The sequence below is a fragment of the Pelophylax lessonae genome (genome assembly GCF_965119305.1).
Source record: "Pelophylax lessonae genome assembly, chromosome: 4".
Classification (NCBI taxonomy): domain Eukaryota; kingdom Metazoa; phylum Chordata; class Amphibia; order Anura; family Ranidae; genus Pelophylax; species Pelophylax lessonae.
Window position 1 is genome coordinate 258773754 of NC_138771.1, and position 22274 is coordinate 258796027.

At 39.0% G+C, this 22274-nt stretch overlaps 1 protein-coding gene across 1 annotated transcript in view; it reads right to left on the bottom strand.

The window, feature by feature from the left end:
* The window catches only part of TRHDE (thyrotropin releasing hormone degrading enzyme), a 1069075-nt gene that overhangs the window by 679897 nt on the left and 366904 nt on the right, over positions 1–22274 (bottom strand). Inside the window, exon 3 of the mRNA XM_082253105.1 lies at positions 19864–19990. Coding sequence (XP_082109231.1) covers positions 19864–19990 — 127 coding nt within the window. The remainder of the gene's footprint in view (positions 1–19863; positions 19991–22274) is intronic.

Consider the following 22274-nt stretch of genomic DNA (forward strand, 5'->3'; position numbering starts at 1 on the left):
TCCGGAAATGACCTGACAGGGTTGGTTAAAGAAATAATCACAATCTCTGCTTAGAGGCTGATTTTATGGCTAGCATTGTCAACCTCAATGCCAGAAATAAAGGGAGTTAGTACAAACGGAATAAGCTAAAGGTTCCATGACCAGCGCAAATATCAGTGGGAAAAGCTGGCATCCCTGACAGGTACCATTAGATATAGGAAAAGGATCAGAGAGGATACCAGATATCATGACCTTGACACTGAGGGTAGAAAAATAGTTATTATGGCTTTCAAGATGATCTTGGAGAAGCCAAACATTTTAAGAACAGCTTCAGGGTAATGCCAGGCATAAAAACTGATTGGCCAGTGAAGCTCCTGGTTTATTATGTTAAGAGTATAATTGTAGGTGAAGCTGTTTAAGGCAGAGGTCAAAATAAGTGTATAGGTGATCACTAAGGGCTCATCTGTTTGTGCATAATTCATAGTGAAGGAGGAGGGAGGGTTGGTGTTTATTGGCTCCTTCAAGAGTGCGTATGTGGTCTAGTAATTGGTCAGCAGCAGTATTGCCTTGCTTTTTCTCCTGGGACCCTATTTTGATGAAGGCCTCCAGGACAGTTCTAGTGCGTGTTCCAGAGAAGGGTAGGGTCATTAAAAGATCCTCCATTAAACCAGTAAGGATTCTCAATCTCAGATGTGATCAGTTTCTGGTCATCAGGACCGGAGATGAGAGAGGTAATGAGTCTCTACTTTGTCCCCAGTTTTGGTGTGGTTAGGAGGTATAGTTTCAGTGTTATTGGAGTGTGATCAGACCAAGTAATACGTATAATTTTTGTTACCTTGAACAGATCAGAGAGTATATTTGTCAGTAAGAAACAGATTTAGGCCTCCTGCATATGAGAGTAGAAGGTGTATTCTCTTTCTATGCAATAGAGGCATCTCCAGGGGTCATATACAGTAAGTCTTCTGTATGCAGGAGGGAGAACAAGCAGTGGAGCATTTTCGGGCAGGGCTTGAAGATCCTAGGGTTGGGTCTGTGTGGTAAATGGACCATGGCCAGCTGCCAAATCCCTACGTGCCAATTACTTTTTGATTCATTTAGACTTATTCAGCAAAGGCATAGTAGTTGTGCAGTTAAAAGGTAGTGGAGTCTTCTCTTCTCTTCATCCTCTAGTCCTTGACAAAATATGTGCATACAGGGAAGACCCACTGTAGAGTGTATAAGGACAAAAGTCCTCATTAGATCCCAGTACATACCTTAGCTTGAGTTCGGGCTTGAAGCATTCCTCCCATTTTTTTTTTTTTTTGGGGGGGGGGAGCAGGTACCTAGTTTTGACAGGTACCCTCTCTCACTTCCGGTCAGGCCGCCTAGGCGATCCGAATGGAAGTTCTCCTTTCCCCCCCCCCCTCCCTGCAATCTTCTGGGACACATCACAGGTCCCGGAAGATTGCCAGACCAATGAGGAGGTGCAGCGCAACTCGCACATGCACAGTGCGCACCCAGCTGTGAAGCTGCCAGCTGTCACAGCCGGGTGCCCACACTTGTAATGCTGGTGCAAGGGAGAAGAGAGGGAGAGAACGGAGGCTTCAGACGGCCGCATCGCTGGACCATAGGACAGGTAAGTTTGTGTTTATTAAAAGTCAGCAGCTACACTTTTTGTAGCTGCTTCCTTTTATTAAACACAAAAACAGCTGGAGCTCCACTTTAAATGTTATGTTCCCATGCCAAGTGCATGCACACTAATAATTTGTAATATCTACGAGAATGCAAGAAGCTTATAAATCCCTGTCACCGCTCTGCGTAGTTTGCCAGTAAAAAAAAAAAATCTAATTCTTAACATGACCAATCTAAACCCTTTACAATAATAAAAAATGATTCATTCCTCTCACTCTGCTTGCTCCTTATGACCTTACATGACATCACTTGCCCAGATTATGATCTCTTCTTTTGAATACATGGTAACTATCACAATTACAGTGAATAAATATGCAGTATTATCAAAATCCCCCACTTAACACATTCCTAATGAATGCAAGCCAATGCAATTCTTAATTTGCATCTTGCAAAAACTAAATGTGATATGCTAATAGTTAAAATGATTGGGCATTTGCAATTAACCAACTACATTACCATTTTCAGACATGCACACATTTAGGTGACCAACCTCTCAGCTGTATGCTATTCTTCCTTTTTCTAAAGCCATGGGTTGCCTTGCATCACATTTGCCTGTTGTTCCAGAACAGAACACAAACTGAAATGCACTAGCATATAATAAGCACAAGGTGTTGGATTCCTAAAGCTTTCCTTTCACTATGGATAAAAGGTGCATGTCAGTGTTAGAATGCATACAGTATGTAATGTGTTATTATTAAAATGAAAAACAAGATCATTTTCAAAATAAAAATACAATCTTTGGATAATTTTTCATATTATAACAATGAAGTATGTTACATTTTGATCCCCATGTTCACTTACAAAGATCATATTTTTCCATATTTACGGTTGTAATACGTAGTGTGAATATTTTTATGAAAAATGATTTCATCCAGTTCAAAGGAAATAACAATAATAAAACATACCCCATAAAGATAGATTTAAAAAAGTGATCCTAAGGTTACTTGTAAACTGCTAAAAATGAGCATAAATAAGTGGTTTAAGATATCTAAAGCTGCATGAATTGTCACATAACTTGCAGATTGCTTGTAGAAACTCTCAGAGCTCTATTATGCAAATCTCGACCATTTCCTGTCTTTTGTACCTGTCCTTTCCCACAATTCACTATTGTTACTAAGTTTACCCCTTAATACATTTGTACCAACAGTGAATAGTAAATAGGGATGAAGTTCAGGTTCACCACTCCCAGATGGCTCTAGATACATGGTCCCAGGGAACTGGTATGCAGATTTACTGACCAATAAGGTTTTTCTTTTTTTGATAAGCCAGTCACCACACCATTAAAGGGGATACAAATCAACCATATGCACCTGGAAGCTTAACGACCAGGCCATTTTTTGCGATTTGGCACTGCGTTATTTTAACAAAAAATGACGCTGTCCTGCGACACTGTACCCACATACAATTGATGTCCTTTTTTCCCACAAATAGAGCTTTATTTTGGTGGTATTTTGCGCTATAATCATTATTATTATCAGTCTAGGCCAATTTGTATTCTGCTACATATTTTTGGTAAAAAAAAATCCCAAAAAGTGTATTTTGATTGGTTTGCGCAAAAGTTATAGCATTTACAAACTACAGGATAGATTTTTGGAATTTTTATTTTTTATTTTTTTAGTAATGGCGGCAATCAGCAATTTTTAGCGGGACTGTGACATTGCTTGAACAGATAGGACCGCTAGCTGACATTTTTATCACTTTTCGGGGACCAGTGACATTAATACAGTAATCAGTGCTAAACATTATGCACTGTTACTGTATACATGACACTGGGGGTGATCAAAGAGTTAAATGTATGCCTGTATGTGTTTACTGATGGTGGGGGGCTCTGTGACAGGCACAGAGAGATCTGGGTTTCAGTTTGGCTGAAACTCATGATCTCTCTCTGCCTGTGTGAAGAAGACTTGCCTGTTTTGTTTACATAAGCAGGCAGCTCTTCTGTCAGTTTCTGTGAAGATAGTGGGGGGCCGGCGGTGATCGCTGTCTAATCACAGAGACCGCATGCACATAATCACATAGATCTATGTGATTATGTGCAGCCGAGCCGCACCTGCCGCAGTAAATCTGCGTAGGGCAGTTGGCAAGTGGTTAACCTGCTGTCTATACCAAACTTTACTGCAAGGCTTCTCTTTAAAAAGCAGAAGGTGTTTAGTTTCAAGGGGCAATATTGGGAGGTTTTCATTTTTTTTGGGGGGTACATTAGTCTTTATTTTATTTTTTTTTTCCAAAAAGAAGTCTTTATTTTATGCTAAAATGGCCTTTATTTGAGATAAAGCTTTTTTTTCAGTAAGGCTTCCCTAAAGTACAAATAGAGGGCTTTGTTCTAGGGGTATTCTTTGTTTATTTTGTAGGTATTTTGGTTTTTATTGTATATTAATTGCTGCAAATCTTACCTTTAAAAAATGGCTTTTGTTTCAGTGGTACTGTTTTACAGTTTATTTCTTTTGTAGGATTCTGTTTTTTTTCATGTTGATAGGGCCTTTATTTTAGATTTGGGGTGCTCAAAGTTACTGACTAGTTACTTACTAGTTACTGACCATTTCTTAGAACTGCCTTTTGTTCATAGCATGCTGCTGCATTTTTTGAAAGATAAAGAAAATCTAATTTCAAGAAGAGTATGCATCTAAACCAACTCAAATTATATCAGTCACATTCAGAGCACCCCCTAACTGTATGAAACCCATAGAAAAAAATATTAGTTAGGCATGCACTGGTTTGGACTATAATCTCTGATAAACTGCTCTGCTGCTGGCTAGATTTAAACCACTGTATTACCTGCTGTCTCTTATTTTTAATGGGTATAGTTTCTATATTTTGGACTAGTGGTTATAAATATGGGGTTATACAGCAAAGATTGAAAGAACCTTAAATAAATTATCAACAGTTTCTTAAATTGGGGATAAACCACTTTTAAGATTTGTGAAGAAGGCCATGAAGCTGCATGTTGCAGCCATTGGCTTTCCTTCACCTGACACAGAGAAAGCGTGTGAGTAAAAAGAGTGATGATCTAGGTGTTTACAGTGATTTGTGTGATTTCAATGTGAAAACACACACTGCAGCCATCTACAGAGCCTGATTGCAGCCACACCAGTGCAATACACACCAGTGCAGCACCAACATCTGTCAGTGTCCAGAGTGCACCATCAACAACTGTTAGTGTCCCCAGTGCACCATCAACATCTGTCGGTGACCCCAGTTCACCATCATTATCTGTCAGTGTCACCAGTGCATCATTAACATCTGAATGCCATGTCCATAAAAATTGTACACACGTAAGGAGGCCTTCTGGGCACGACAGATTAAAGCAGCAGGGAGCTTTCCCTGTTAGATTCAAATTCTGAATATGAACCTGTAGAGTTCAGTGGTTCAGTAACTGATTCATAGGAGGAAAGGTTCCCAACAAAGAGAAAAAGATGATCTGAACAGCAGCAGGCAACCACCAGCAGAGGGACGAAAAAACTGAGACGAGAAGGAGGGCCCATGCCTATGACGAGGTTCCTTGGCCTTAGTAGTCTGCGGAAGAAAGGTACTCTTTCCCCCTGTGAGACCTTTAATGATGTCATCCAGGGTAGCTCCAAACAGGCGATTTCCTTGAAAGGGGAGATCAGTCAAGGCCTTTTTAAAAGTCTGGTCCGCAGACCAGCATTTAAGCCAAAAGACACGCCGAAGGACCACTGCCAAAACAGAGAGCCAAGCCACTAGGGAAGCTGCATCAAAGAGGCATCACAGATAAACTGTAGCCCCTGGACTAGCTGGTCCACCAGCTCACCAAAGGCAGGGGGAGGGGCTGTTCTCCCTCCAGGTCACTGCGGTAAAGCTTGGCCCACTCAGTCAGAGTTTGCAACACCAGGACAATGGTGACTACCGGCATCAGTTCCGAACCAGCCAGATTGTAAATATTGCGGGCCACAGCCACCGCCTTCCTGTTAGCCGGATCCTTAAAGGCCAGGACTCTTCAACCAGAATCATGGTTGCCTTGTTTAATTTGGAGACTGGAGGGTCCACCACCGATAGTACAGTCCACTTTCTAATAAGGGACTCCTCATAGGGGGATCGCCTAGTAAAGGGCTTAGGGACCCCAAGGGGATGCTGTGGTCGTCCCCACTCTTTAGCGACAATTCTATCAAAATAGGCCAGCCCCCGTCCAGTGGGGCTGTGTCGCGGCCGACCTAGTGCGGAGCTGAGGTATGCACGCGCTTGCTGGCCAGACTGGAGGGACCACTGGATCTAGATTATCCAGCTCATTGCCCAGTCTGACAGTTGATTGTAGATCTCACAGGAAAAAAACAGGAGAAAAATTGCAATCTAAAAACAAAAAAATGCCAGGACCAGAGATCCCAGCAAGGAACTAGGTCCTTACTCCTTACTAGGCAGAAAAAAACTGAGTACCTATAGGAGAGAGGGGGGGGGTTATACTCCCTGGGACTGCCCATAGGCATAGCCAGTCTAGTGTCCTACTCCATTAGGGGGCAGTATAACCCAATGGTTAAGAAGAACAGGAGCTGTGTCTATTAATGAGCAAAAGAGAAATGAAGAACTCTGTCAAGAAAGTTTGTATTACCTGACGCTAAAAGTTATAATGTATACAAAGCAAAACAATATGATGGTCCTGGAGGAATGGGCTCTCAGATAATTAATGAACTGCTAATTCACCTAACTGAATGAGGCTGCCTCTTCAAAAAGGCTGGGAGTCTAAGCACTGCAAGAGAGGAAAGGGAAGGGAGAGAGAGGCGCCAAGCAGCCATTGCTGCAGTCAATTTTAATAAATCAAATGTCATTAAAAACAATATGTATTTCACTCACAAATGTCAAAGAGTGGTAGGCATATCAACAGTCCTGCTGAAGTCCACTGCAAGCACACTCCCAATCCAAGCTGCTGTGATCACTGAAAGGCTGGAGGAAGCTAGTACAAGGATACAGAGAGCAGAAAACTTCTGTGAACTGTCATATGAGCTGTCAGATAGCCCAGGCTAAGTTGCAATGTTGGGTGCATTATCAGTCCAAACTTTAAAAAGGCCTTACACATGTTGTAACCTTCCATACTTGGGAGGAGTAGCAGAATGCGTTTTGAGATGTAATTTTAAATATGCCTATGCTGTGTGTGGGAAATATGTTAATCAATTGGCAACTTTGTATATAAAAAATATGCATTTAATTTTCTTTCCACATTTTCCAAAAACGTGGCAAAAAAATGACATTTCCAGATGACTTGGTAAACATCGTAAAAATACCTTGGGTGTTTGGTCATCTTGTGGGTTTTGTGGGTGCTCCAGGGCCTTTAAAACTTTGATAGTCAAGAAATAAGATGTGTAATTTTGGCCCCTAGAATGCCTGAAAGTTCTCCTTGGATGTTGGGTACCTCTATGTGGTTAGGCTGTGAAAAAGTCTCACGTACATTATATTTTAAAAGGTATTGGGACGTCTCCCTTTACACCACATGAACTTTAATGGCATTCTTTGTCCGTAGGGTTCAAAATTTAGTTGGCCCACCCTGTGCAGCTATAACAGTTTTTAACTACACAAGGATTAGGAGTGTGTCTATGGGAATGTTTGGCAATTCTTCCAGAAGCGCATTTGTGAAGTCAGGCACTGATTTTGGACTAGATGGCCTGGCTCACAGTCTCCAATCTAATTCATCCCAAAGGTGTTATATTGGGTTGAGGTCAGGACTCTGTGCAGGCCAGTCAAGTTCCTCCACCCCAAACTCGCTCATCCATGTCTTTATGGACCTTGCTTTGTGCACTGGTGCGCAGTCATGTTGAACAGGATGGGACCATCTCAAAACTGTTTTCACACAGTTGGGAGCATGAAATTGTCCAAAATGTATTGGTATGCTGACGCTTTAAGAGTTCCTTTCACTGAAACTATGGGCCAAGCCCAACCCCTGAAAAACAACCCCACACCATAACCCTCCCTCCACCAAATGATTTGGACCAGTGCACAAAGCAGGGTCCATAAAGACATGGATGAGCGAGTTTGGGGTGGAGGAACTTGACTGTCCTGACCTCAAGCCGATAGAACACCTTTGGGATGAATTAGAGTGGAGACTGCGAGCCAGGCCTTTTCGTCCAACATCAGTGCCCGACCTCACAAATGTACTTCTGGAAGAATGGTCAAACATTCCCATAGACACACTTCTAAACCTTGTGGACAGCCGTCCAACAAAAGTTAAAGCTGTTATAGCTGCAAAGGGTGGGCCAACTCCATATTGAACCCTACGGGGTAAGACTGGGGTGCCATTAAAGTTCATGTGCGTGTAAAGGAAAGTGTCCCAATACTTTTGACAAAACAGTGAATGTGGTATTCCCACACTGAGAAGGAGTAGCAGAATGGGTTTTAGGTGTCATTCTAAGTATGCCTATGCTATGTATGAGAAATACTGTACCTTGTTAAAATGACAATTCCATGGAAAAAAAAAGAACACATTTCATTTACTTTCATAATTTTCCAAAGATATGTGGGGAAAAAATGACAACTTCAAAAAACTCATCATGCCTTTTACTTAATACCTTTGACTGAATACTTTAGAAAAATGTAATATTTGGGGAGTATTTGTACTGCCTTTGCATTTTATGACCACAAGAAAAGAGATAGACAGTCAGTAAATCAGGACTGATCTATTTTCAAATATACTGTATATACCATATTTTGTAGACTCTATAACGATCACACAGACTAAATAATATACACTGATTACAGCTATTTTTATCAAAGAAATGCATCAGAATACATTTTGGCGGTCATTTATCAAGAAAGATTATTTATTTGCAAAATTTTATAACAAAAACTAAGGAAAATGTTTTTATTTTTTCAAAATGTTTGGTTGTTTTTCCTTTATTTGTCAAAAAGTAAAAAACCCAGTAGTACTCCCCAGTCCATGTTTCCAAAAAAAAATACACAAGTCTAATAATTCAATTTTATCCACCTTCCTATGGTCCCCCAAGACAGCTAGACTTTCTTTAGAGGTGTCACAGCTTCCGACTTAACATGGCACTACAGAATCTTGGAATGTACTATTAAGCTGCCCAACTGGTATATATTCAATGGTGGCTATTCTCACAACCTAATAACGCTGCCACGGCAATGGGGGTCACTGTCCTTTTCTCTTATGAGACCCTTTCTAATATTATACATAGATTGTTCTCTCTACTACTGTAGGCACAGCCACATTTAAAAAAGTGGATATATAATCACTGCCTATCTTTACTTAACAGCTCTCATTTATTCTCTTCTAACCAGCCCCTTCGTTACAACCCTAGATTAGCCCTTTTTTACACATTACAAGATGGTCAGTTGTGGGAAAGGTATGACCTTACTTATCTTCATCAAATATATCACCGCGGCACTTTAAAACCTTTCTGATCCTGCACCAGGAACTGGGGATCCCTGCTCACTGGCACTTTAGATATTTACAATTCAGATATGCTGCAGAGACAAAGTTTGAGCTCAGAGAGGTGTAACTCTCAAATTCTAAACTTGAAAAAACTCTACTATGCCAAACTCATACATGTCTTATTACTACTTATTATCTTGTTCTAATTTGTAAAAACTCCCCTCATTTATCTAAACTTTACACTTTAAACACACTGGTTAGTAGATATTTCTGACATATCTGACAAAAACTGGCAGGAACTGTTTAATTCATACCCTTCCACGGTGATCCTGCCAGGGGTAAGCTGACAACGTCAAGCCTATGACGAAACACATTGGGCGGTGCCAGACGTGATGTTACCACGCCCCCAGAGCCGGCTTTTCAGTGTATGAGTGCGGGGAATGCCGCAGCTCCTAGTTTCACATCGTCTATGGATTTTACATGCCTGAATATGTTTTGAACCATGTGAGTGCACCCTTTTTTTAATAAATTAGATTTTTTTAACTGTATTACGCTATGTGCCTGTATATTTCTTCACACATGGTCCCCAATCACCTGGTCTTGAATGCCAACCTGTTACCACATCCCAAGAAAGTGATACCTGGCAGTTTCCTTGCATTGTGTCAAGCGTTTAGTGGCCTATCCAATGGTTTGGGTGGCCAACGCAATCTGATAAGCTGCTATTTGGTATGCTGTTCCTTCCATGGGTGATAATTTCCTGCTAAGGAGTACAGAGTGCATCAGCATGCTGGGACTTGTGGTTCCTTCTTTGCACAACCTTTTATGTTTTCTTATTCATTTAAAGACTAACATATGGACTTCACATTGTTTTGCTTTATTGGCTGACATTAGCAGCCGCTGCTAGAGCTCTTAATCCAAGTAGTACCTGAAGTTTACAACTGCGAGTAGGAACCAACATTAGTGAAGCGAGGATTTCTACAATAAGGCAACCAGCAAAGTGTAGGACATCCTTTACCACAGGTAAATTATGTCCCTGGTGCAGTACACCAAAAACATTTGAACTAGACTTCCGATTTAAGTGACACTTTATATTAAAGCTTTCAGGTAATTTTTCTTCTGATTCGAATGCTTCAAAATCAGAATACAGATTTATATTGCCAAATTTAACCTCAATATACAACAAAAAAATCAAATAAGTAATCAAAAACAGTTTTTTTTTTTGTCAGAAAGAAAAAACACAAAGTTCTGAAAAACAAAACCTACACCTTAATAGTAAAAGCCTTGCTTGGCAAATCACTCTGTATTTTTGACTTTGGTATGTGTTATTATGCATACTAAGTGAGACTGCTACCTTCAAATTGTAAATGAGAACAAGGAAAACATTTTAGTCAATTGCTCCGAGAACCATTAGGGATTCTTCATTAGTGGGTTTTGTTGATGTCTGTTCACCACACTAATGAGAAATGTTGATATAAAGAAGAAAACATCAAACGTGACAATACAATGGTTTAATCAAGCCAGTGCTCCACATTATTCTTTTATCTTAGATTTGCTATTCATTATTATTACATTAATTAACTCATTTTCTGCCAGAACAAAATGTGTCATTGAGATCAGCAATATGTTTAATTATCATCTGGCTGGAAAAGGGATACTTTAGCAAGGTAGAATGTCTTTGCATGCCCTCTGGGAAATACTTAAAAGCTATTTTTAAATGCATTTTCAAGTTGAGATTGGGTTAATAAAGAACCAAAATGCAATGAACTAAGCACCTGAGAGAGTGGAAAAAGTTTCTAAATTAAAGGAACACACTGGTATTTAAATTTTTAAAGGCCTCGGCTTTGGTAACCTTGGTTGTTCTTTAATGCATAATTAAAATGAAAAAAAAAAAAAAAAAATAGTATGATGCTTTAGCCCTTACTACTTTAGTAGAGTTAAAGTGAAGCTATCAAATACATGATCTAAAAAATACCTCCTATTTTTTTTTTTTGTAAGTGAATTGCATACATTTCTAATAACAAAGGCTTGCAGGAGGTACAGTGTAGGCAACATATGTGGGATGCAGTGTGTCCTCTTTCCATTGCACCCATGGGCACTTATATTTTAAAAGTTGTGGAGTTTGTACCTTAAAGCCTAAGTGCAGCCAAAATAAAAAGAAAAAAAAATAACATAACAATCAGCACAAGCGACATAACCTACAGTCAGCAGGATGTGTCCCTTGTGCTGATGCCTCTTCTGCTAGTTAAAATCCTCCTCAGTTCACACTTCCCCCACCCCTTCCACCATAGTCTTCCAGTTCATTGGGGGTTATCACAGGCTTTCATCAAGTTATTGACTATTCCTTATACTATGAATAAAAGGGGCAGACCTATTAATCACCCACCCACCCTCCATTCACAGATCCTATTTCATTATTTCCTTATGAGAGCCTGTGACAGCTCCCACAGTTCTATTAACCTCTGCCACACTAGTATAGTACTGCAGCGGGGGTGGGGTAGGATGGCAGGAATAGAGGATGATTTCAACTAACAGAAGAGGCACCAGCACACGGGACACATCTACCTTCTGACTGTAAGTTATGTCCCTTGTGCTGATTTGTCTGTTTTTTTTTTTTTTTTTAGTTGCACTTACCCTTTAATATAATGAAAGGTAAATTAAGATGTTTTTTTTTTTACCCCTAGATTTTATCTTCTACATTTATTTTCTCTTTGCTAAGTCAGGTTGTGTTGAAGGCCCCCATCCCTGTTTAGGGATGTTTTTTCCACTTTTACATATTTGACCTTTTTTTTATATTTATTTATTTATCTTTTTTATATTTGACCTTTCACACCTCTTGCAAAACAATTAGCCACAAGGCAGATAGGTTCAATTGGAATGGAAAATGACTCACATATGGCACCAATCTGAGTAAGGGGATTATGATTGGATGGGGTTCAGCCAAATTCAGACCTGTAGCCGGTACAACTTAGTGCATAATGTGAATTTTATAATGTTTGATTTTCTTTGGTAAATTTAGACTATCCCACAAGATTACTTTATTTGATTGCTATTTACAATCTTAACATACTACAGTATGTAGCACTTAATAGAGAAGACTAAACTATTCACATCAGTCCATACTCTCTGTTCCCAAAGGAACATACAAGCTAAAAGTGACAAACAAATGCAAAAACAGAGCAGGGGAGTAAACCAACAAAAACACAGTGGAACATAAAAAAAATTCATGCACATTTTGTCTTTATGGAAGCCAGAAAAACAGGGCCACACCACTAATGAGACAAATTGAGGCAACTGCCTTAGATGGCACTAATGGAGTGGGCAGGCAGAATTCCCATACTGGACGCAGGCAGGTGTGGAAGCCAGCTTCTTCAGTGACATAGAGCCTGTTAGCAGGCTTAACCTCAGTAATCACGGCACTGCTGGTCACTGTGCTCATCTTTTACACGTTGATTAGGAGCCTGCACTTCTAACGGGCTCCACATCACTGATCTGACTGTGTGTGTATCCAGCACAGCCCTGTAGATAAAAGACAATAATCAGGACCACTAAAACCCCATACACACGAGCTGAATGTCGGGAGACATTGTCCGGTTCAATAAAAACCGGCCGACATTTGGCCTGTGTGTATGCCAGACGGGCCGGCTTCTATTGAATGTGCATGCTGGAAAACCGGACTGTCCGTGTCAGAACACAACATCTCAGTGGGGGAGATCCCTGTACTAACATCAGATTGTTGGTACATTGGCTCCAACTAGAGCTGACAGTTTTTTTTTTATTCAACATGCTGAAAAAACTCATAGTGTGTACCAGTCTTAAGCCACAATGGCTGTTTTAGAGAAATATGTTTTTCTATGCTCTCTTACAGAACATATGCAGCATGTAGAATTTGTTCCTGTTTAGCACTGTACAATTTTTACATTTTCATGGCGCCCTAAAGAAAAATGGAATAAATTATAATAGCATGAACATATCCTCATGTAAGAAGAACAGAGACATTGGGGGCATGGGGTATGGCTGGTGGATGAGACAGCAAACTGCAGAGGAAAGAGCAGGAAAATATATTTTTTATATTTGTATTTGAATGAATAGGTTAAAGTAGAACTAAAGGCAGAACTTTTTTTTTTTTCATTTTAAATAGAGTAAGGGAGTGTTATACCCCCAATTTATTATTATTTATAATATTTTGCCATCTGTATCCCATTGGGGATTTCCCTAGGTTGGAGAATTCCAGGTTGTTACAAGGATCACCAGAACGAGTGTCCCTATTGGGATATTTCCCATGTATAACTGTTCTAGGGACAACACAACATTTGGGATTTCTTTTACTTTCACTCTTGATGATACAGTAAACAGGACAAATAGAGAGGATGAATCTCACTAGCAGGGACACTGACAGCAATAGAAAGCCAACATATGTTTTAATCCCTTTCCACTCTATCCAAAACTAAAAAGGAAAGTTTTGTCTTTAGTTATACTTTAAAAATATGATTTAACACATGTTCACACCTTTTTTCACTGTAAGCAGACACTGAATTCAAAATTATTTTTTCCTGACTAATTTTAAAGGCTATATAATTTTCTGTATCTGGAGTCTGTATAACATGACTATTTTAACTATGAGATTAGGACTTGTTAATGCAATTTGCAATAGAAGAATTCTGCAAAGTGAAAACTGTACACATAATGCTGCAACATATACACATTCCTTAAAGTAGTATTAAACCCCAAAACAAAAATGTATTAAATTGCAGCTTACCAATTCTTAGATGATATGGCTTACTTTTTTAGGCCTTTTTTCTTTATTTTCACCTAGTTATCCAGCCAGTAATTCTGTTATTACTCAATATACCTTAACACAGGGGTCCCCAACCCCCGGGCCGTGACCTGCTGGGGGCCAGGTCATGGGGCTGGCATTAACTCAATCTCTATTGTTTCTTCCCCTCTTCCCCTCCAGCCACTCTTCCCCAAAATGGCAGCGGATGCCAAACCACTAGTGCTGACCCAGAACCTCTAGCAGTGGCTCTGGTGATACAGCAGCACAGAGGTCTCATAATGGGCCATGCAGGAGACAGCCTGCAGTCAGACCACTCCACACCATCCACTCAGAGACTGGCCAAATCAAGACCCAGGTGGGGATGTTGCTGTTGTTGGTCGACCTGTATGTGTTCACTGTGCCCCAGGGCGTCAGAGGGATGAGAGCAGCCGACACTTATTGATAGGGGGAAGAGCTTCGCTCGCTCACCTGCCGCTTGCCCCCTGCTGTGGGGCAATTGAATATAATAGCTGCTCTCCTCCTTCTGATGCACCGGGGCACAACAAACACATGGATGCAGGAGCCTGGTGATCTCTGTGAGCTCTGTGCATTAATTCCCTCACTGACGGTGTTTCCATAATAGTGTCTGTGCAGTCAAACCTCTCTGCTAATGATCTGTAAATACAGCTAGCAGTGAGTGGCATTAATATCATTCAGTCCCCATCAGATCAAACTGTCTAGATAAAGTAGCAGTTTGAGGGTTGAGACAATAAGACATATACCATTGAACACTGACAGGGGTGCTTGAAATGGTCAGATGTTGTTAATTTATGTAAAACCTTTATCCCAAAAGTAAAAAAAGAAAAAAAAAAAAAAAAAGGATTGATCTAACTGCTTATATAAAGCATTAGCTGGAGTTCAGCTTCAAACTGTGTAACACTATGTATATTCCAAAAAAGATAAGTGCTGTTCAGCACCCCACTCCTGCGCTCAGAACCCGGTCCTCAGGCTGCCTCAATCCCGGAACTCGTACCTCGTACTAGTACTTGGTATCCATTATGGCTAGGCTTTGCTGCCCCTTACGACTGGGGCGGTCGACCAAAAACTGTAAATACAAAACAAAGAAAGGGCGCACCAGCCTAGCGCATTATCCTCAGCGAGTTTATTAATGATATCAAGATAAAAATCAGCTACTCACAAACATTCGTGAAAAACAAGCACATCAAATCCATAGAGCCGCCTCATTGCAGAAGTCCGATATCTCTTGAAAGCAGAGGGCTGACGCGTTTCAAGGCCGTGCCTCTTCCTCAGAGCCTGAGCCTATCTTGATATCATTAATAAACTCGCTGAGGATAATGCGCTAGGCTGGTGCGCCCTTTCTTTGTTTTGTATTTACAGTGTGTAACACTATGCTCTCCCCAGACTGACAATGCTGCTTTCCAAAGGTGTCTGCTTTACTACTTCATCCAGAATGCAGACACTAAGATAGTAAGAGTGTTACTGGCTGGATCACCAGGTGAAAAAAAGGGAAAAAACACAAAAAAAAAAGAAAACAAATGCAGCCAGCACATTTAAGGATTTGTAAACTGCTGGGCTTAGTACCACTTTAAAGCATACCTAAACCCAAAAACAAAAATGTAACATATTTCAGCACAGATACAGTGGCTGCAATATGTTGTAGTTTTTTGTGCTTTTTTCTTTATTTTTAACTAGTGATACTGACAGCAACATACTTTCTATCTTAGGGTGGCTACACATACTCCTCCACTGGATCTATGGAGGAGCAGCAAAGCCAACTTTGGACAGCAGCATTGTCACCCATTGTCAGCTGTGAAGAGGGTATTATTAAATGAACTAGTAGATTTAGATGGAGTTTTCAAATAAAGTTGTACTCCAGCTAACACTAGGTGTTTTTTGGTTTCCTTTTGAGATAAAGGTTTTAGTTAGATTAGTAAAAGCTGACCATTGTAAGTAGCTCTGTTAGTGTTACATGGTTTGTCACAGCCCACTGACAGCCATTTTTGCTGGGCAGCTTGGTCTGTTAAAGGATGTTGGAAAATAACAGACTTACTGGATCAATCAACAAGTGAAAATAAAGGGAAAAAAGCAAAAAAGAAAACAAATGCAGCCCTCAGATCTAAGGATTGTAAGGCTACAATACATACTGTATGTATGTATATATATATATATATATATATATATATATATATATATATATATATATATATATATATTGCACTGTGAAAAAGTTTTAGGCAATGAGGGAATATTTTTTTTTTATTTTTTATTAATTTACAAAATGCAAAGTGGCTGAAAAAATTAAATCAAATCAATACTTCAAACCAATATCCATTCTTATACTTGCACAAAGTCACAAAGTCAGGGATTTTGTAGCATTAGAGTCAGATTCATGATTAATCATGTATACCAAGCAAGTGCTAATGGACATCAATTTTATATGTCGGTTGAAACACGGTCATTAACTAAAACAGAAACAGCTGTGTAGGAGGTTTAGCTTGCTCGTGTGAGAGTTGCCCTTTGATGACTGTATAGAGAGATATAAAAACATTGTATGAGAGCTGAATGAAGCAAAGATCTACTGAAGGAATGAAGCAGAAGCAAGCAGATCCTTACATTGCACGTAATCAGGTACATATTCCTACCCAGCATGCAGCACTTGAGTGGCATTACCACATCTCACTTCAAATCTAGCGAGAGTATGAATTATAGACACTAGTGATGGGCTCAGGTGTGTTCGGTTTGAGCCCGCCAGGAAGCCCTCACTACACACCGCCAATCATAGGCAGTGAGGCATTTCCTGACCGGCAGCTGAACATACACTCACTGCCTATGATTGGCAGTGTGCAGTTCCAGCTTCCTGGCGGGCTTGATCTGAACACGCTCGAGCTCATCGCTAAAAGACATGGGCAATCAGAGACATGATCCCATAGAGCAGCCTTTCTTAACCTTTTCAACACAGAGGAACCCTTGAAATAACCTTCTGGTCTCAGGGAACCCCTGCTAAAAATGACTATATGTAAAACTCATGATATACATTAGTGTGATGGTCAGTGGGAAGAATGCTCTATACACTTGTGGTCATTGGAAAGAATTACCCCTTACAGATAGCTAAAAAGATCAATGGTGTCACTGGGAACTCATCTGAGAGGCAGTATTTGCTCGTTGCCCAAGGAACCCCAAGTAACCTCTGGAGGAACCTTGGTTGAGAAACATTGCCTTAGAGGATTTCACACTACATATACAGTATACAGCTATAAGACTCAGATCATTCTAGGATTACCTTTTCTAAGCATTAGCTGGTGACCAAGTAAATTACAGGGTTTACCCTCCACTGATAAACTTTATAAAGAACAACAGCATAGTGAAGCGCTCTCAAGTAAATATACTGTAGGTCAAAATGTATCAATATCAATAAATTAATAAATCAAAATCAATAAATCAATTAAAAAAAATGTTTCCATGTGCAAATATGCAAATTCATCAATATTCATATCTCAACATTATGTTCAGATATACTGTGCAAACACAGTCTCAGTTAAATACTATTTATGCAAAAAAATATATATGTATACAAAATATCCACAAAAGTCCACGTGTAGGGTGTGCTAATAATAATCAGCAAACACTTGTGCAAAACAAATAAGATAATATATAAAAAAAAAAAGAGAAAAAAGAAAACAGTTCATGTGTCAGCAGGAAAAAATGAAAGTCCAAGTTATGGCATCAATCCCATAGGTTATATATATAGTGCTCAAAAGATCTTTCATCAAATAAATTCTTATTTCTCACACACTACACTTCTAGTTTGCCAACCACAATAAACCCCTTTGGGTGGCTTCTCTCAAACAAGCTATGTGTCACTTTGCCTGCCAGAAAGATTGCTAGTTAGTTAAACATTTCCTCCCTTTCTCGACTGGACATCAGTAGGTAGATGCATAAGGGAAAAAACGGACTGATTGTGTAGATAGTACAATACAAGTTTATTTTTTAAAAAGTAAATCTACTCACTAACTCACATATAGATCAATAAAAGCTTGTATAACAATCGATTAGGGTTAAACACACAAAGTAAGATATATATGCATCCACCGGGCTTCAGTAAGAAGCCATCCAAGTCCCACCTTACGTGATGACCTCCCTCTCCCAGCTGAGGCATTGCACCAATCCTGGCTTTTTGATTATATTTACTTGAGAACACTTTACTATGCTGTTATTTTTTATTTACCATTAGTGTGGTATATGCACTAGTTTAGGGGCAGCAGCTCTTATTCTTTACATTTTGCTATCACTGACTAAATGTCTTCTTTCACACATAAGTACACCACAAGTTTTACACATAAATACCACGTTTGGTATTTCCTTTGATAAACTTTATACTCTCTGTATACAGGAAAGTATGAATGGGTTTCTAGTTTAAGAGTGATCTTCTGATATGTCTTAGGTATTTAAAAAAATGTGGTGTTTTTGAGCTGTTTCAGAGGTTGTCTCTGGTTTAAAAAAAATAAAGTCAAAGATGAAAACATTTACATTCTATTTTTTTCTTGCTCATATTAGATTTATTTCTTTCTGTCTATTTAATGTTACTTTTCACGTTATGCTTGCTTCTTGGCATTTATCTGCGATGTCCACTAAAGTGTATAAACTAAGACTGGCCATACACATGTAGATCTCTCCCCTTCAGCCCCGCAGTCTAAACAGTATAAATGGACGGATCTCCCCTGCCAGCTATTACATTCAGACAGCCACAGAACCTTCTACTCCCTGAACTCTCAAACAGTGCTACATCTGATAAGATAACATGACAACCCAGAGATTTCATTTTGGCTGATTCAGCATGGATCGGTCAGAACCTGAGCCATGTATGATTAGCTTAATATGCCTGCATGAACCAAGTGCCTTAAAGTCCTATGACATATACAGCATTACTTTTTGTAGAAGGATTTTTTTTACAAAAACCCTGCATAATAATTCTGAATAGAAATTTGTTTTGGCAAAACAAATATTGCTGGTGTACTTCTAGAAACGATTAACAAACAATATCCTTATATGAGCTTTAAACTCCACTGTTTAAAAGGATATCTAAACCACAAAACAAATAAATGAATACAGCTTTAGATATAATGTGATTCATTTTCACTTCTTAAATCTTTTCTTGCAGGCTAAATATTTTTCCTGGAAGTTCAGTTAACGGGTTTGTACCTGTTGGCTTGAAGAATTCCATTGTCCCTGTAATTTCCTGTGCATTAAACTGATAGCTCAAGGTTGTCAGCTTTCTCAGCTATATTCTGTTAACTATAGGATGTATTCTCCTGATCCAATTGAGAAAAGTTTAGGGGAGATGTTCTTTAGTACTAATACACTCCCTGTCCAAAGAGACCATGCTGCTTCTCAATGGATAATGTGCAGTGAGTGAGCATCATCCCTCTAGGAAATGTTACTGGCAGAATCACCAGGTGAAAAATAAAAGAAAAATGCCTGAAAATAGGAAATGAATGCAGCTACCACATCTAAGGACTGGTATACTTCAATGTATACATTTTTGTTTTGAGTTTATCTACCCCTTGTGATATTTTCTTCCATTACTTCTGCATTACCTATGCAGTGTATCATTTTTTGTTGTCTTTTCTTAACGATTACATTGGAATCTATTAGGTCATTAGGGGTTCTTACACCATAATTAATAAGGCATATGTTCCAAGTCTTCCAAAAAAGGATGAAGGTTTGAACAGGGAATACTTAAGGAATGGCTGTGCCCCGTGCTCCAGCAACAGTTCATCATCCTCCAGGCCCATTCATTATCATGAAATAATGAATTACAACATTCCTTACAATTACCTTCCAATGAGAGTGATAAACTGACCACAAATACCACCATTATAAAAACAAAAAAAGAAAACTTAAACTACGGTAAATTGGCACTGATACAAAGCAATTATGTCAAAAAGCATATGTCGATCCTTTATTAAATATTATAACATGTAAGAAGACACAATTACAGTAAAATAATATTAAAACCACATTAAATTAAATTACAAAACCATGTACAGCATTATAAGGAGGGCAAGTAAAAGTCAAGTTAAGAGATGGTACTTTTTCTAATTCTTACCCAATTTTGGCAACGAGTATGGAACCTGGAAGTAATCTTCATAAAATTCCAAAAGTCTTTTTGTGATGTTGAGGGCATAGTCCCCAGATCCCCTTCTCACTGCATCTGGTCGGGCATAAAGTCTTACCTGGAAAAGGAAGTAAATGCCCAGTTTAATAATGTTTTAAAGACTAGCAATAACAAAAACTATAAATAAAATCACCTATACTATAACAAAATAAAACAAATAGTGCTCAAAATTTTGCTCAAATCACACTAGTGAAAAAGAAAAAGTAAAAAAAAGGTATATACAGTGAAAAGCATTTTTCAATACATTGTTTTTTTTTTTTTTTTACCATGAACTGCCAATCACTTAAAATCCTTGTGGTACCCCATTGTAAAAACATGTCCCAACCAACTGGAGCAAACGCTCGCCTTCGTTATATCCTTTCTTTAACAAAATGGACATAGTGCTTAATTAGGCAATGTAGATATGATCCTCCTCAGCTTTCTTTGAGTGAAATACAAACAATAAACCTTTGAGCATGGGTCAGTAGAACAGCTCAAACAACAGAGGAACTATCATCCCCACATAGCATAACTCTTTTATTCAACAAATACATGAATGAATCCACTTACACATTGTGAGTGCTTCACAGCACTAGCAAAATGAGGCTTTACAGACAGTGCTAACTACTTGCCTACCTTGCTTTACAAAAGCCATTCCTCTCACACTCCAGGATCATCACTTAGCTGACACAGTAGCTTGGCCAGACATGCTTCATCAATCAAGACATTGTCAAAGTCACAGAGTACTGCGTATAAAGCTCTTACTTATTGTGCAGGCATCACCATAATATCAGTCACAAGTGTGACAGCTTAACTTTGCCGAATCTTGCATGAAATTTGTTAGCGGTAAACATTATCGAACATTATGACCATTAGCACCGCATCCCCAAGATAAACATGAACTTTGCTAAACCCTTAATCGGGGTGGGACTTTTGAGATGTCAAGTATACATTTAAGACTTAATGGTAAAATAATACAATTGTACTTTATTAAAGACTAAAAAATAGCTATTTAAAGTGAAGTAAAGTGAGCAAACAAACTCTCACCTTTTTACTAAAAAAATAGCTATTAAAAAACATTAAAAGAAGACAATTTCATAGTTATTTCCATATCACAATTTATATTTCACTGACATAGTTTATCTTGCCTCTCAACCACCAATGGCCACATAAGGTAGAGCCTGCAAACCTCACCAGTGTATAGTATCAGTGTAACAATTTTACACATGCTAGAAGTCTACTTCATTTATCATATGCAAAGGTCATGGCTGTGTTCTCAACATGTTTCACTGTCTGCTTCCTCGGGAGAAGGAGGCACTCTAGGTCATAACATGTAAAGGTAATATGTAAAGAAATCGTGAATTCATTGTTCACAATATGTACAGACTTATGTCATAGTTACATTTATAGGACTTACATAAAACAAAATAAAAGCCAAAGTAAATAGGTTATGAAGTCCAATAGGATCAAAGCTGTCAAACAAACAATCCCCCTGTGTGGGGAAGCTAGGAGGAAAAAGTGAGTGCAAAAGCTGTGGCCTCAGAGTCCCCACAGTATCTAAAAATAGGTAGATGGTACATATACATAAGAAAAAAAGTAACCTGCAACATATCAATATAGGTATTCTGAAGGTATTAATAGTGGAATACACCTATCTATTAAATCTATAAATATAATCTTTTGTTTTTGCTTCTGATAAGATAATTTATTCCCCTAACGTAGTGTTGGCTCCTGTATAAAGCCTATTAAATATAAAGTTAAAATATATTCAGATAAAAAAATCCAAAGAAAAAAAATTTCAGCATTAGCCATTTAGAGGTGCAATACTAAATACCTTCAGCAGGTGTCTCTATGATTAGGGAAAAACGAACTGGGTATCATAATCAAAGCGATTCAAATACTTTATCCTACAATCAAATTTACCAATCCATTAGGATCAATGGGTCAGCGTGTCCAGATGTATTACTACTTAGCCATATTTACTACTATGCTCACCAATATTGAATATTGAAGCCTTCAGCATAGATCCATTCTTTGGACACCTGTCAACATCATGGGCGCTGTATTATTCTACCCCCCATCTGCCCATCAATGCATGAGGGGCAGTACCGAGCAGCACAGACAGCAACCATCTCAAAAAGCACCAACTCCCTATAATTTGCATTGACCCTTACACAAGCGAGCAGGTTGCCACCATTTTGAAGGAGCCCCATTGTTTCAGCCATGGCGGGGCGGATGGTTGGATGAGATCCCCCATCTACTGTATATCTTTATGGAATCCCTAGAGATAAGGATGGAATACAGGACAGCAGGGCAACCACCAAGCTGGTTCCTAAGTCTCACACCTCATTAGTATTATAGGG